General features: G+C 54.0%; 1 protein-coding gene across 8 annotated transcripts in view; it reads left to right on the plus strand.

The window, feature by feature from the left end:
- Nucleotides 1–12,753, plus strand: part of TMEM63C (transmembrane protein 63C) — a 73,525-nt gene extending 60,772 nt beyond the window's left edge. For 5 of the 8 annotated variants that reach the window (XM_045451651.1, XM_045451650.1, XM_045451654.1 and 2 more), the window contains 7 exons: nucleotides 243–308; nucleotides 2,234–2,396; nucleotides 2,638–2,743; nucleotides 3,146–3,313; nucleotides 5,367–5,476; nucleotides 6,879–6,947; nucleotides 9,764–12,753. In XM_045451651.1, the coding sequence (XP_045307607.1) occupies nucleotides 243–308; nucleotides 2,234–2,396; nucleotides 2,638–2,743; nucleotides 3,146–3,313; nucleotides 5,367–5,476; nucleotides 6,879–6,947; nucleotides 9,764–9,967 (886 nt within the window). In that variant the 3' untranslated portion in view covers nucleotides 9,968–12,753. Of the gene's footprint in view, nucleotides 1–242; nucleotides 309–2,233; nucleotides 2,397–2,637; nucleotides 2,744–3,145; nucleotides 3,314–5,366; nucleotides 5,477–6,878; nucleotides 6,948–7,119; nucleotides 7,362–9,763 lie in introns of all 8 variants that reach the window. The other 3 variants (XR_006705174.1, XR_006705175.1, XM_045451655.1) reach the window with 3 other exon arrangements.
- Nucleotides 12,754–15,015: the final 2,262 nt, after the last annotated feature.

The raw sequence follows: 15,015 nt of genomic DNA on the forward strand, positions 1-15,015 counted from the left end.
TGAAAGTTTGCTAGAAGTGGCCTTGAGATGAGAGGCCAAAGGGTTAGGGGTAGGGGTGGCCCAGCACGAAAAAGGCAGAGAGGCAGTATGGGCTGTCCAGCTGGAATATTAGAATGCAAGAGTCTCTCTAGGGATTGAGAAAGGGAGGACAGCAGGAGGGAAGCCAGGCCAAGAGGAACTGAACCCCAAGCCTCAGCACGTAGGTTCATTGACTAAAGGACCTACCTTGTTCTTGTTTCTAGTTTGAATGTCTTTTTCCGCTGGCTCTTTGACATCTACTATCTGGAGCAGGCATCCATCCGGTTCCAGTGAGTACTAGAGTGCATGCTACAGGTGTACTCCCAGTGTATGCTGGGGCTTCCATGGGTCCATACTAGGGAGATATGTGTGTCCTTTATTTGCTCACATGGGTAGAGATGAATGCATACACAGGCTGTCATTAAGAGAGCCCGGGCCATGGACCTATTTGGCAATCTGGTAAAGCCCTGGGATCCCTTCTCTGAATGAAGTTTTGGAAATAATTGTAGATTTACAGGAAATGGCCCCCACAGTGTCCTGCGTACCCTTTATCCAGTTTCCCCCTCTGGTAACATTTTGCATAACCATAATACGGTATCACAGCCAGGAAACTGACATTGATACAATCCACAGAGCTTCTTCAGATTTCTCCAGTTTTACACAGTCTCTGAATAGATGCCTGTAGATGCACAGAATACCTGGATCACAAAGAAAACCAATTATACTGAAATGGTGTTATCAAAATATTTGAAAAGTCAAATTTGTCATAAAATCTTTATGCACACACTTCCTAACAGGACAGTGGATTTTAAACACAAGCAAGCTGAAATTACATTTTATTGTTTTAGTTTTTGTTAATTTAACTTATTTATTTTGAGAGATGGGGAGAGAGAGAATCCCAAGCAGACTCTGCACTGTCAGCACAGAGCCCGACGCAGGGCTCGATCTCACGGAGTGTGAGAGACCATGACCTGAGCCACAATCAAGAGTCGGATGCTTAACCGACTGAGCCACCCAGGCGCCCCCATATTTTATTATTTTAAAGGCATTAGTGTGACACCGTTAGCTAGCAGAAGAACATTAAGTTGCGGTGAGGTGATGGGATCTTTGACAAAGCAACATGTGGGTCAGGTTGGACATCCGGCCAATTTCGCTTTTGTTTTGTGTTGTTTTCAGGTTAAAAATATTGAAAATCCCAATTTTCAAAGATGTCGTGTTGCAAATGACACGCAAGCTTTCACAGCCTGCTTTATAGGGCAAGGACCAGAATTCTGTAAGGTTTCTACAGTTAAACTATAATTGTGATAAGTTGGACTTTTTTTTTTTCCTGAGATGAATATTCATCTTTGGTGAGGTCAATATCTTCAATACAGTTTATGTATGAGAGAGTAGCTCTATGGCTCAACTTTGAGGCCATCAAGAAAGAATAGTTTTTGAAGGAGTTCTGAAATATACCCAGGGAGCTCACAGATTTCTCTTTTCAAACAAGTGGACAGAATTGTGTAGATGGGGCGACTGGACAGCCACAGAGATGCCTGGGTCACCAACGTGAGAACAGGCAATGTGGCCATTCATTCAGGTGGCTGAATGACTCCCAGCTGAAGCTGGCCAGCCATGCCAAGTACGCAGATAGGAAAATGTCGATCCTGTAAAGTTAGCATGTGTCATTCAGCAGCCTGTTTAATAACTACCCTTATTTTGAAGTGATGGTGAGTGCAAATAGTATTGTCATATATCACTAGCAATAGCAACGTGATATGAAAATATCTGATGTCAACTACTGACAGAGTCACAGCCATAGCTGACGTTGCTGTGATTTGTTGCCCACGTTCTCTTAATGGGAAGAAATGCTACACTGCAGTTAGAGGTTAGTGAAAATAAAGACGTAATTCTTTTCACTCTTCAAAGTCACAGACCTCCAAATTTCTCCTCATGGACTCTCTGGGGTCTGTGGACCCAGGTCAAGCACCCCTGCTTTAGATTTTGATTGTGTTTTGCATGTATTTCCCAGTTGCATGTATTTCCCAACACATCCATACTTGTACACCAACCTCATCCCTGCTCAGAAGGCCCCGCATTCACTTAAATTGGGCCCGGGGCACATGTGTATATGAAGCTTATAATCCCCATCCCCACCCCTACCCTCTACCTCTCTTCCGACATCCCTGCCCTTTCCCTCTCCCTCTGGCTTCTGTGCTGTCCCCCACTCTCCCAGGTGTGTGTTCCTGCCAGACAATGGCGCCTTCTTCGTCAACTATGTGATCACGGCAGCTTTGCTTGGCACGGGCATGGAGCTGTTGCGCCTGGGGTCACTCTTCCTGTACAGCACCCGCCTCTTCTTCTCCAGGTCGGAGCCAGAGAGAGTCCACATCAGAAAGGTGGGGGCCGGGCCCTTCCCTGAGCACAGCCTTCAGAGTTTCCTTTGGGAGGGTGTCAGGAAAGGGGGCCCGCTGGAAGCATGAGGGACTCGAGGTGAGAGGCGAGGTGTCCTGGGGCTGCAAGGGAGCCTGCCTCCAGGCCCGAGCTGCCTTCGGCTCCCACGGGATAGACGAGAAGCCACAGAAGCAGCCGAGCCGAGGGGACCGAGCCACCTCAGGTGACCCCTGCCTTCTGCCCTAGAGCCACGCCATGGACTTCCAGTACGGGCGAGAGTACGCGTGGATGATGAACGTCTTCAGCGTGGTCGTAGCATACAGCATCACCTGCCCCATCATTGTCCCTTTTGGTGAGTCTTCCCTCGGACACCTCCAGGGCTGCCCACCCTCGTATTGGGTGGAGGAGCTGAGCCCCGCAAGGTCAGGCCACCTTCCGGAGCATGAGGAGACCTGGGACAGACTGTCAGAGCGAGGACGGGCCTGGGCCAGATCAGGGGAGGTTGGGTAGCTGCAAATGTAGGATGTTTCTCGAGTGAATGACCCTTGGCCAGACTGGCAGAATAGGCTCTGGGGGCCCAAGAGAAGCTGATGGTCCCAGGGGTCGGCACCACAGAACTCCGACGCCCCGTCCTTGGCCCTCACTGCCCTGCCAGACCTGAATCTGGCTTCCCAGGCCTGGGGAGACTTGGGACAGCACAGGGCCCCGGCTGAGGAATCACCACTGAACGTGCCTCGGTCTTCCTGCCCCGCAGGCCTGCTGTACCTGTGCATGAAGCACATCACGGACCGCTATAACATGTACTACTCCTACGCGCCCACCAAACTCAACGAGCAGATCCACATGGCTGCTGTCTACCAGGCCATTTTCGCGCCACTCCTGGGTCTGTTCTGGATGCTGTTCTTCTCCATTCTGAGATTAGGTAGGTACCAGGCCTGCCGGGCAGTCCCGCCTCCTCCTGCTCCCCACTGCTGCAGAAAGCCCTCAACAACACCTCTGCTCTGTTAAAGCAGAAAAGGCCCGGGAGGAGCAAGGCTTGCTCACGGATTACAGCCACCCAGGTGGCTTCTCTAGGCTTAAGGGGCTTGTATCAGAGTCCCAGCAGACCTCTGAGGCTAAGAGGAGGGCTGGGACTGACACGGACCAAATAGTATGCATTTGGGTTTATGACCACCGGAACAAGAAACTTCACATTCCTTCATTCTTCTTTTTTTTTTTTTTTTTTAATATTTATTTATTTTTGAGAAAGAGAGAGAGAGAGCGTGAGCAGGGGAGGGGCAGAGAGAGACGGAGACACAGAATCCGAGGCAGGCTCCAGGCTCCAAGCCGTCAGCACAGAGCCCGACGCGGGGCTTGAACTCACAAACCACGAGATCATGACCTGAGCTGAAGTCAGATGCTCAACTGATTGAGCCACCCAGGCACCACTCAGATTCGTTCATTCTAACTCAAGGCTGGCAGGATAAAATATTAGCTCTCCGGCTCAATTCCTGTGGCATCCCCACTGGGATCCTGGAAGATGCGTGGTCTTACAGATTGCCGAAAAGCTGGAGGAGGATTTGGGGTGTGCCCCAATGACCAGCTTTTCCCCTGCTCTTGGCTCCACAAAGCTGCTGTCCTGTCCCCTGAGGCGGGAAGCTCACACTGACATCCCCATCCTCTCCTGCCTTCTCCCCACACTCAGCCCCTGACACCCTCCATCTTCTCCAGACCATTTCCTGCCTTCTCCCCACACTGGCCTGTCCTCAGAGACACCGGACCTTAATCCTCTCAGTGGAGCGGAGAAGGCAAAGTCCGTATTTTCTTACTTCCTGTTGAGGTGGCAGCTGGAAACAGCTCTCAGGATACAGGACCCGAACGTTATAAAATGGAAATCACAGGTTCCTGATTTTGAGCTGACGGGTCGAGAAGGACATGTTTAATGGGCACTCGAGTGGATACTTATGGCAATTAAATTTGTGTGAATTATCCATTTGTTGTCCATTCCCAGTGTCTTATCCCCCAGCCTTTCCCCACCGCCCAGCGGACTTCAGTTTTTAAATAATTTTTCCCCTAACTGTAAAAGATTACATTATCAAAATTGGAATGACCCATAATCTCACCCAGGGCCTGATGTCTGCTGCTCTCAGACCTCATTCTCTGGGCATATTTTGGGGGAGAGGCCAGAACAGGAGGGAGTTTACTGGTTTAGTCTTACTTTGCAAAATTGTGATTTCTGTTTTATAACGTTCTTTCATTGCTCAGCATACTGTTCTGAACAATTTCCTGCGTTACTGCAATACTGTTGGAGCACGTGACTTTGAGCAGCTGCATTAAATTCTGCCCTTTTCAGTCAGCTCTCCATTGTTGGATACCGAAGCTCTTTGCCACTTTTGCTGTTATAGAAACACGATGATAAGCATCATTACGTGTTAGCCTCTGACTGTAAAGACGGATTTACTGATTTTTAATCTTCTGTAGAAAACTGGTTAAAAAAAAAAAAAAAGTTACCAAATATCCCTAAGCAAAATGTCAGCGACTTAAATTCTGGATTGCTCTTCTGTGCCGTTAGCAGAGATAACTGAGCACGCCAGAGCTCACAAAGACAGGCATGGGTCAGAGGTTGTATTTGTGGGCAGTGGCATGAGCGAGTAACTCAGAGATACTGCCCAGGGACTGTGATGTGGGAGGTGAGCTGATGGGTCGAGAAGGACGTGTTTAATGGACACTTGAGTGGATACTTAAGGCAATTAAATTTTTTTCATGGAGTCCATAAGATGCCAAATTCTAAAGTGGTCAGATGACACCGAGAGATGGTCTCATGGGTCAGGCTCATTGACTCCAGTTGCTAGGAGGAGAATTGGGGCAGGGGCCTCTCTGCCCCCATAGAGGCGCTGGGGTGGCCCCTAGTGACCCAGGACCTCGGCTGGCAGACTCCTGCCCACAGCTCCCGTCCTCAAGCACGGAGCCCCACAGCCTTGTCTTCTCCTTGGCAGGTTCGCTCCACAACATCACCTTCTTCTCCCTTTCCACGCTCATTATTTCCATGGTAGTTGCCTGCCTTAGCACTCTTCTGGGGAAGCTCCGGACGGTATCTTACTATGAGGTGAGTTGCCCTCGCTTTCCTCTCTTCATTCTCCCCGGCCTCTGGGGACATGGCTCTGGGCTACTCCTGACCTGGGCACCCACAGCACCACGGAGACAAAGGTCCTTGCCTTTCCAATGATAGGGTGTGCAAGCTCAGCGTGCATGGGTGTGTGCCCGTGAGCCAGCCCCGGTGCCGGGCCCCCCCACACTCTGCGGAGTTTTAAAAGACAATCGTCTTCTCCTCCTCTCCCTTCTGCCGCCCCCTCCAAACAGCGGGCTGCTGGCACATCCTTCCTACAATGTGAGCCTGTCGAGCCACTGAGCTGTGAGTGCCACTCCAAGGATGGAGGCTTCAGAGAGAGAGGATGGGGGGAAGGACAGGAGCGTGGGGCATGGAGAAGGACGATGAAGAGGGAAGGGGAATAGTCAGCACACTTTGAGGAGCCCCAGGCTGTTGAAGTTGAGGCCTGGCTCTCTGGGAGCCTGTGACTCCTTTGGCTCATTGCCAGTGGGGTCAGCCTCATCATTAGAGACGGGAGCCAATCCCTGCCCGCTGAGCACCCTGCCAACAAGGGTCTGTGCCCAGAGCGGCGTGTCAGTACGGGTGTGCTAGAATGATTTCCAGGGACCAAAACATTTGTTATTTTTCATGGTTACCCGTTTTTCTATTGGCTCACATTTACTTATATTTCTGCTTATTTTCAACTAACTCAGGTTTTCTGTTCATAATAGTAAATTGTGTCCTTTTAAAATGAAGTTATATAAAGAGAAGAAAGTAAGTTGATTTAAAGTTCTGGTATCCTGCTGAGTTAGAGGAACAAGCCTCTTGGAAGAGGATCCTTTTGCCTATAGTGACCTTATACCTGGGGGCCCTGAACTCAGACCCCCACCACCCTCTCTACCCAGCCTCCTCCAACCCCCAGCTCCAGTGCCGTGCCAGTGAGGAACCAGAGTGGACGATGCCTCTGGCCCTGTCTTCCCTATACAACGATGCCATGTGATCTGGTTGCCCAGGTGTCCACTCTAGGGAAGGAAGGTGGCAGAGGACCTAGACCGTGATCTCAGACTGATCTCAAGATCGAGGGGGAAACCCCAGGAGGAAAGAAGAGACCGTTGAAGCCAAGGCTTTTACTAGAGTCAAAGCAGGCTCATCTTTGAACCCCAATGCCAACTCTCCTTACTTCCCCCCCCCATTATGGTCCTTGGGAATGGAATATTCTGGAAGGGTCACCCAGCATCCCGGTCCTCTTTCTGTCCCCCTGGGCTTCAGCCCTACCAGCTGGGCCGTAGGTCATGGAAAACAGAAGATGAGTTGCGTTCTGGGGGAGCAAGAGGCCCAGGCACAGATTCGGGGAGGGAGCGGGCAGAGGGAAGACACCCCCCCACTGTGTGACCCTCCACATCTCTCCCCACTGCTGCAGCCCGAGGAGGAGATGGAGACCGTGTTTGACATGGAGCCAAGCAGCAGCACCTCCACACCCACCTCCCTTGTGAGTCAGTGCCTTCACCCCAGGGGACAGGTCAGGAGGGGGGTACCTGTAGGAGTGGGCTACTCCAGCAGCAGGGGCGGGGGCCACTGGCATTTAGTGCCCTCCCCGGGTGTTGGGGAGGAGACGGGGGGCCCCTGGGCGCCCTCCCCTGACACAGCAGGACTTGGCCCAGGTCAAACTGCTGCCATGGCCCTGGCTGAAGAGCTGGGAAGATAGAAGAAGCAAGACAAACCCTGAAAGGATCTCAGAGAGGAGGAGAAAGGTCAGGGCGAACCCAGCCACAGCGAGCTCAGTCGTGTAGACGCAGGGACGTGCTGGGGCTCGGCCTCAGGACCGAAGGCTGCCTCCAAGGGCACAGATGCCAGGCAGAGCTGCGCAGAGCTGCAGGGAGCTATTGGAGGCCCGCGCTGAATGGTAAGGCAGGGGTGGCGCCACACGAGTGAGCCCATCAGCCTGTGAAGAGATAAGGCCGACTCAGAATGCAGGGCTCTGGCTGGCTGGGCCTTGGCTCCCACGTCGTGGCTCAGCCTGGAGGGGCCTGAGCACTCACCCATGTCCCTGCCACAGGTGTAGATGTGGGGCCACCGATGCACGCACTGAGCTGGGTACCGGGTTGTCCCATGCCCCGATGCCAGGGTGCCTTGGAGGAGCACTGAAGAAGGGCACCAGCCAGCCTGGGCACTCAGGGAAGGCTTCCCGGAGGAGGGAACATCTAATCCAACTCCGGGAATGGGAGAAGGGGTTGCTAGGTGGAATAGGTTGTGGGGGAAGGGCATTTGAGGAAGCCTGTGCAAAGGCCCAGAAGAGAGAATCTGGAGCGTTTGAACACCTGAAGAGTTTTGGGCCTGGTGGAAGTGTAGAGTGGGCGGCAGGACCCAGTGGGAGAGGAGACTCTTTAGTCGTGACAGAGTTGGGGAAAAGTGCACAGACACAACAGTGGTGGACGTGCCCACCCCCCGTGCAGAGAACTGCACGTCTGCCTCACACTGGGAAAAACTCCTGCACAGAGGGGCACATTTCCTCTGGGAGGCAACGGGAAGTTGCTTCGCATAGCATCTCCCCTCGGGGGTCCTCCCAAGATGAGCCCTCTGGAATATTGTTAGCAATCGGTTATTGAAGTCTTCTTAGGAACCTGACACTTCGCTGTTAACGCTCCTAATCTTTATGATACACCCACATAGTAGGTGTTTTCATCCTCATTTTATAAATGGGGAGACTGAGGCTCAAAAGATCATTTAATTTAGACGCCAGGGCATTCCTGAGCAAGGAAGTCACAGAACAAAGTTTGAACCAGGTCGGTCGCACTCTAAAGCCTGGGCTTTAAAAAACATTACTGGAATTGATTTTTTTTTAATCTTTCATGATAATAAGCAAGTAGCATATGAACATTGCAGGTAATTATGGGCAAAAAACGGAGAAGCAAAAATAAGAAAATAAAAAGTTCATATTCCCACCACCCAGAGATGACTGCTGATAATTTAGCAAATATTCTTCCAAGTATATGTATAAATTTTGCTAAACTGAAATAATACTGTACATACTCTTTTATAATCTGCATTTTTAGTTAACAAGCTCCATCTTTCCATATATATACATTCCTGTATCTTCCAAGAGCCCGTCCATATTCAAGTTGTCCCAAGTGTTCCAGAAATATCTTTTACAACATGTCCAAACCAAGATCCAATCCGATCTCTGTGCTAGATTAATCTGGTGCCTGTGCACGTCTCTCGTATTTTAGCCCAGGCTCGCTCTTGTGACTTGTCAGAGACTCCAAGCCGGTTTTCCTGCAGAATATCCCACCTTCTGGATATTTCTGGGTATTTCTCCCTGATGTCTTATAATGGGTTTTACTGTCTCCCGTATTTCCTGAAAACTAGTTAGATCCAAAGGCTGGGCAGGTTCAAATTCAGCCTTAGGGGCTAAAACACATTCTAGGTGGTGCCGTGTACCACACCGGGAGACGCGTAACATCCCATTTATTCCCACTTAGGACACTGGTTACTCCCAGGTTAGGAGGATCACAGCTGGCCTCTTCCATTGTTCAGTTACCATCTTACCCCTTATGACCAAAAGGTTTACAGGGGGTTTGCTTTGGCATTATACAAGTATCTAGATTCTTCCTACGGAACAATCCATCAGGGCGCTTTGGTTTCACTGAAATGAATACACAGGAAAGGTTTAATTCTGTCCCATAATTACCTGTTTTCAAAATAAGGAGTTGGTTTAAAAGCCACTTCGAAGGATGACAAACAGCTCTGTCCCTAGTACTTCCTGTTTTTCTATTCTGCTGCCCTCCTGTGCATTTCTGGGTCCATTCCTGGGTTTGACAGACACAGTTTGTAAGACCTCAGATAGCAATCTGTTCCAAATCCTGATTCCCGGGCCAGCCGGTGATCCGCGCCACGGCGGGTATGGACATGCCTCGTAAGCTGTATTGGAAAGTGCGCTAGCCCCGGCATGGGGTCTCTCCAGACCCCAGCAGAGGGGAGCCTCGCATCCTCTCTCTCCGGGGTCAGCCTGACCTGGAACCAACAATGAATGGGGCTGCACTGGAGGAGCAGTAGGCTGGGAGCTAGGAGGCCTGCACTAACTCACCCTCCGAGTTATAATTGCTCATTAAATGGTTAAGGGCCCCTCAGCAGGTGGGGATGGCCAGGCCCCGGGCTGCTGGGGTAGAAGAAAGGATCCGTGGCTCGTGGCTCTGGCTAGTGGGTCCAGAGAGGCAGAAGCTCTGGGGGTAGGGCTTGAGGGCAATGGCGTGCCCAGGGCGTGGCCCCAGATGTGACCTTAGCTCTTTCTCCCCTCTCTGTCCCAAGCAGCTGTACGTGGCTACTGTGCTGCAGGAGCCGGAGATGAACCTGTCCCCTGCCTCCTCCCCTGCTCGGCATACCTACGGCACCATGAACAGACAGCCTGAGGAGGGAGAAGAGGAGAGCAGTGTCAGGGGCTTTGCGAGGGAGCTGGGTTCCGCTCAGTTCCAGGACGGGCTGGAACTAGAGGGCCAGAGCCAGTACCACTGACCAGGACCGGAGGCCTCCACCTGGCGACTCCAGCGGGAGCAGTGGCCAGGGGAGGGCCCGGCGAGTAGTGGGGAGGCAGGAGGGCCACCCGGACCTCCCCACTACCTCCCGCAGACTCTGGGAAGGCCCCAACAGACACCTGCACCCTGGGTGTTGGCCACATGGAGACCCAAACCTGCTGACCAGCTAGAATGGAAGGTGCCGGGCAGTGCAGAGGGCAGTGCCGAGGGCCCCCGGGATGGGATGGAGGATACAGGCAGCGCCACGTCTTGGGAACAGCCGCCAAAGCCCTGGGCACAGAGACTACAGGCTAAGGGACCTTGCTGGGGTCGAAATGGAGAAGGTGTGCATAAGGGAGGAGGCAGAAGGAAACCCACCGAAGACTCTTCAGGGTCCTCTCCACGCTTTCACCAGCTGCCCTGCCAAGGAGCTTCCACCACTGCTCCTACGCCATCCCCCACCCCTACTCCAGTCCCTCCCCTGCGGTCTGAGGAAGCCCAGGTATTTGTGCTAAGCCTCATCAACGACATCCCCAGCATGGGGATCTGTAAAGAGAAGTTTCTGCACGCACCTGGGGCATGCGGCAGCTGAGACCATAGACCTGAGGGGAGGCAGTGGAGACCTGTCCTATTCCTCTGCCCCTCAGCAGACATCCCCAGGAGCAGCAGGGTGGAGACCCTTATCCTTTCTATTCTCACAAGGGCAGCTGGGACACGATCACTCGGGGCTCATTAAACGGGACCTGTGTGCATTTTGATGAAGGCAACCTTGGCTGGTTACTATAAGGTGGGAGGGGCAGAGGCAGAATTCATGGAGAGGGGTGCTGTCCCAAAATACTGGGTTATGGGAAACCAGATACAGCTTCCCCAAGCCCCAGGCCTAATGAGAGGACCCTCAAGGTCAAGGATGTGGCCACTGAGAGCTGCTCCTGCCTCATACCAAACTGAGTGCCTGAGCCCCCAGCATAACCAAGGTGGGCAGCAGCTTGGGGTGAGAAGTCCATGCTTCAAACGGAAGGCGACGGCCATTCCCTGGCCTCTGAGTAGGACCCTTCCTCTCTTGGGGCCACCTGCATGCTGGACTGAAGACCACTCAAATGGCCTCCAATATGGTCCTGGCCCAGAACCCTGCTGGGGATGGGGTGGGAGTGGGGCTGTGTCCTCCATAGAGAAGCCCTTATCTGGTGGAGGCCTCCTTCCCAGAGCTGCCACCACCCGAGACCTGGAGGAACCAAATCCTGAGTAGGAACAATGCTGGTGACACTCGTCCCCTTTGCCACAGTCGGGGGTACAGACCTCTGCCTCTGGGGACAGGCCCCCATCAGGACCACCAGGCAGTGCAGCATGTTAGGATACAGACAGGGGCCAGCTCAGGCCTCAGGGACCAAAAGGAGCTAAGCTGAGCGGGGTCTACGTGGTCTGGAACTCTCCTGAGTTCCCTCCTGCAAAGATCTGGGTCCATGTGGCCAACCTGCCAAAAGGAGGCCCCAAGCTCGCCTCCCCCGGGCATTTCCCACCACCTCCCAGGCACACGGGCGGCCCTGAACTCAGACCACCTGGGTCTTGTCCCTCTTCCACCTGTGCCCACATCTCAGCTGTAGAAGCTCCAGGCTTCACCAGAGGAGAAAGAGCGCTCAAGAGACAAACATTGCCATACCCCCGGGGCTTGGCCCAGACTTGGCATGAAGGATCTTTCCAGAGAGCTTGGGTCAGCCGGGGAGTCGGCAGTCTCTCCCACTCCTTGTCCGGCTAGGAATAAGGAGGAAATTATTCCCAGCCAGTCCCTCCTGAACCCAGGCCCCTCAGGGTCCCCTCCTAGCATTTCACCAGCCAACAAGGAGAAGGGGCCTTTCCCAACAGGGAGATCTGCCCATGCCATGGAAGGTGGCCAGCTCCAGGCCCTCCGGTCCCCAGAAGGTGTATTTGGTGTGCGTGTGGCTTTCCTGCCAGAAGCTGGCCTGCAGGCTCACGTTCACCGGGCACTGCTTGCTGGGTGCCTGCCCCCCAACCCTGCAGCCCCTGCTGGGTTATTCCTGCCGCTTCTGCCACTGTCCCTCTTCTGTCTTCCCCCTGCCCACCTGGCAGTGTATGGATGCTGCATATGGAAGGGTCCCAGCAGATTACATGGCAGCATGGCTGGGGGTTTCCCCCTCTGCATTTGGGCCAAGTGCAGCTGGTTCTAAGAGAAGGTGGTGCAAATGTTGGGGAAGTTCCAGAATCCATTCACTTCTCTACACTTCCTGGAGACCCAGGGCAACTGGCCAGCACCCTCGGCCCCACCCTGACACACACACAGCCGCTCAGCCTCCACAGTCACTATGAGGGTGGGATGGGCGTGCTCTGGCTCCTTAGGGCCTACGCATCACATCCAGGCCCTCTCCAGGCACCTCCCCTCTGGCCTGCCCTCTCGGCCCACCCTTGGCCTCCACCCATCACTATCTCACCCCACCCCACAGCCCACTTCCCAGCTGCCCTTCTCCATCCTTCCACCCAAGCACCACCTCTCAGACTTGATTCTTTCTGGAGGGGGCTGCCTCCGAGGGAACCCAGGATTGCCTAGAGCCTCTAAGAAATGCCCCACTGGGCCTAGAGTAGCTCCATGCCTGCCTGCCTCTTCCTCAGATGCTTCTGGAAGCAAAGTGCCTATCAGCAGCATTGCATCCTCTGGGGACCCCGGTGCGCGGTGTGGACTTCCCTTGGCCACCACCACTAAAGGAATGTGCCAGAATGCCGAAACTTCTCGTTATTAATGCTATGATTGTGCCTTGAATAAACAAGTTCTCCCAACCTCTGCTGGCCTGTACCTCTGCATTGGACCGGCCCAGCAGGGTGTCCCCCATCCTGAAAGAGCCGGAGATGCTAAGGGATGAACCTCCCTATGGCTGCCAGGCTGGAGCACCGTACCTTCATGGCTTTAGCCCCTGAAGCCTTCCCAGGCCCCTGTCCTCACAGGGAAGGCCTGGCAAGTGCCTCCTGGTCTGCTGGAGAGACAGAAAGTGGCTCTGCCTCACTCATTCTGCTGTGAGTGCTCTCAGAGCCCCCCGGGCAGTAGCAGAGAACTTCCTGGTCCTCGAGCTACCATGCGGCTGTTGAAACAGGCTTCTCCTGGGCAGCAGAAGCCCCAGGGTGAGTGCTGGGCCCCTCAGTGGGTCGCTGGCCGGACTTGCTGCTGGGCTTGAAAAGATGAAGATTTCAGGAGGAGGCCACCAGAAAAAGTGGCAGACAAGGCTCAGGCCCGTGCTGGTCTCAGCCCGCAGCACAAGGGCAGGGGGAAGTGGAGGAGAGGCTGGCCTCGGGGAGGTATGTGCGGCTGCCAGGTCAGGCCCAAATGGGATAAGAAACACCCTGTAGCAAAGGCTAGTTATGCTTGCTATGTTGGACCCGCAGTAAGTTGGGGAAAACGTCCCTGCTCTGGGGAGTGTGTCCTGGCCCGGGAGACCAAAGTTCTGGCCTTTCCTCCAGCCGTGACCCTAGGCTGGTCACATCACCAGAAAATAGGGGTAGGGGACACTACTCTGCCTTACTAGTGAGTGCAGCAGACTCAGCAGACCGAGTGGGGCTGCAGGGGAGGCTTCCTCCCTCACTGCTCCCTGTGAATACACAGGACAATCTCAGGCTGCTCCCCAGCCCCCATCACTAGACCCTCTCCTCAAGCTTTCGTAGTCCATTGATGGGCATGGGTTCGAAGTGCCCCACTGGCATGAGCCTGGGCATAGGGCCAGGGCCCACTCCCTTGACCCCTCTCACCCCAAAGCAATTCTTTTCCAAGTCAAGTCAGATGAGAGCCACAGGGCTGCTTCAGAGGAGAGAGACACATGAAGGCCACCGTGGCTGGGTGGCAGGGTCTGTGCCCTGAGGCCTGGAGACAGGGGTGGGCTGATGGCTGCTGGAGGACCAGGGGCCTTTTCCTAGGATCCTCAAAGCCCTGCCACAACAGCTGCCCCTCAGGGTCTCCTCCCAGGGGCCAGCAGCCTCCAGGGTCCCCCAGATCACAGGCCCTGGGCCATCCCTTGGTTCAGCAGACCTTTCAGGGGACTTTGCTCAGGGAGAGACAAAGACACAGATAGGCAAGCTACAGAGGGCGGGTCCTAGCCCCAAGCATGTCAAGTCCCCGACAATGGAATTGGTCAGTCTTCTCTCAGCAGGCCAGGAGCACTGGAGGCCCAGGAGGTCCATATAGCTGGGCTGGAGTGGGACTGGGGCACAGGCCAAGAGGGAGGCCAGGTGCCAGGGAGGTCCAGGATCCCAGTCTGACAGGACTCTGCCCAACAGGGCACTGGAGCACCTGACTGTCACGCTGCACTCTGTGGGGCTGGGGAGGAAGCAGAAGGGCACTGGGCTCCAAGAGGCTGTGCCCGGAGGCCAAACCTTGGGGTGGTTTCAGGCACCTCCAGGGCTGGCTCCCCACCACCTAATCCCGTCGTGCTGGGGGTAGCTCAGTTCTGTCCCGAGAACACTCCAAGCTGTCCAGAGCCAGGTTTCTAAGTCCACTCTGGGGCAGGCCCTGGGGGCGGTGGTGTGGTGGGGATGGAGGAGCCTGGCTTATCGGAAGGCAGTGCACAGTTTTCTCAATAGAGCTGTTTTCTAAACATCGGATGGCCCCTGGGCCTTGACAACCCATAGCTGCCCAGCATATCTCCAGCCTCAAATGCTGGGGTTCTCTATCTCGGCTGCAAATGAGAGTCTCCTGGGAGATTTTAAACAATCCCAGTGTCCAGGTCCCATCCCTAAACAAATCTGGGATGGGGCCCAGGCACCCCTATTTTACAAAAGCTCACCAGGGGACTCTAGTGTCGAGGAGGGTTGAGTGGGCAAGGCTCTTGTGGATGAGGAAAATAATCACAGCCTAACACCCCTGGGGCAAGGGAAACTGGTCTCAGCACCTCACACTGTCTCTAGCCTTGGGGAGGAAGTAGGGGGCCCCCAACCTGTACATAAGTACAAAACCACAGGCTGAGAGGCCGCTCCTCCCCTCACACTGCCTCCGGGGAGCTCAAATACCAGGCAACAGGTAGGTAATCAACAGGCCCAACGTTTGCCTTCTGTCTT

This window comes from Leopardus geoffroyi, chromosome B3, assembly GCF_018350155.1.
Source record: "Leopardus geoffroyi isolate Oge1 chromosome B3, O.geoffroyi_Oge1_pat1.0, whole genome shotgun sequence".
In the NCBI taxonomy this organism is placed as follows: Eukaryota; Metazoa; Chordata; class Mammalia; order Carnivora; family Felidae; genus Leopardus; species Leopardus geoffroyi.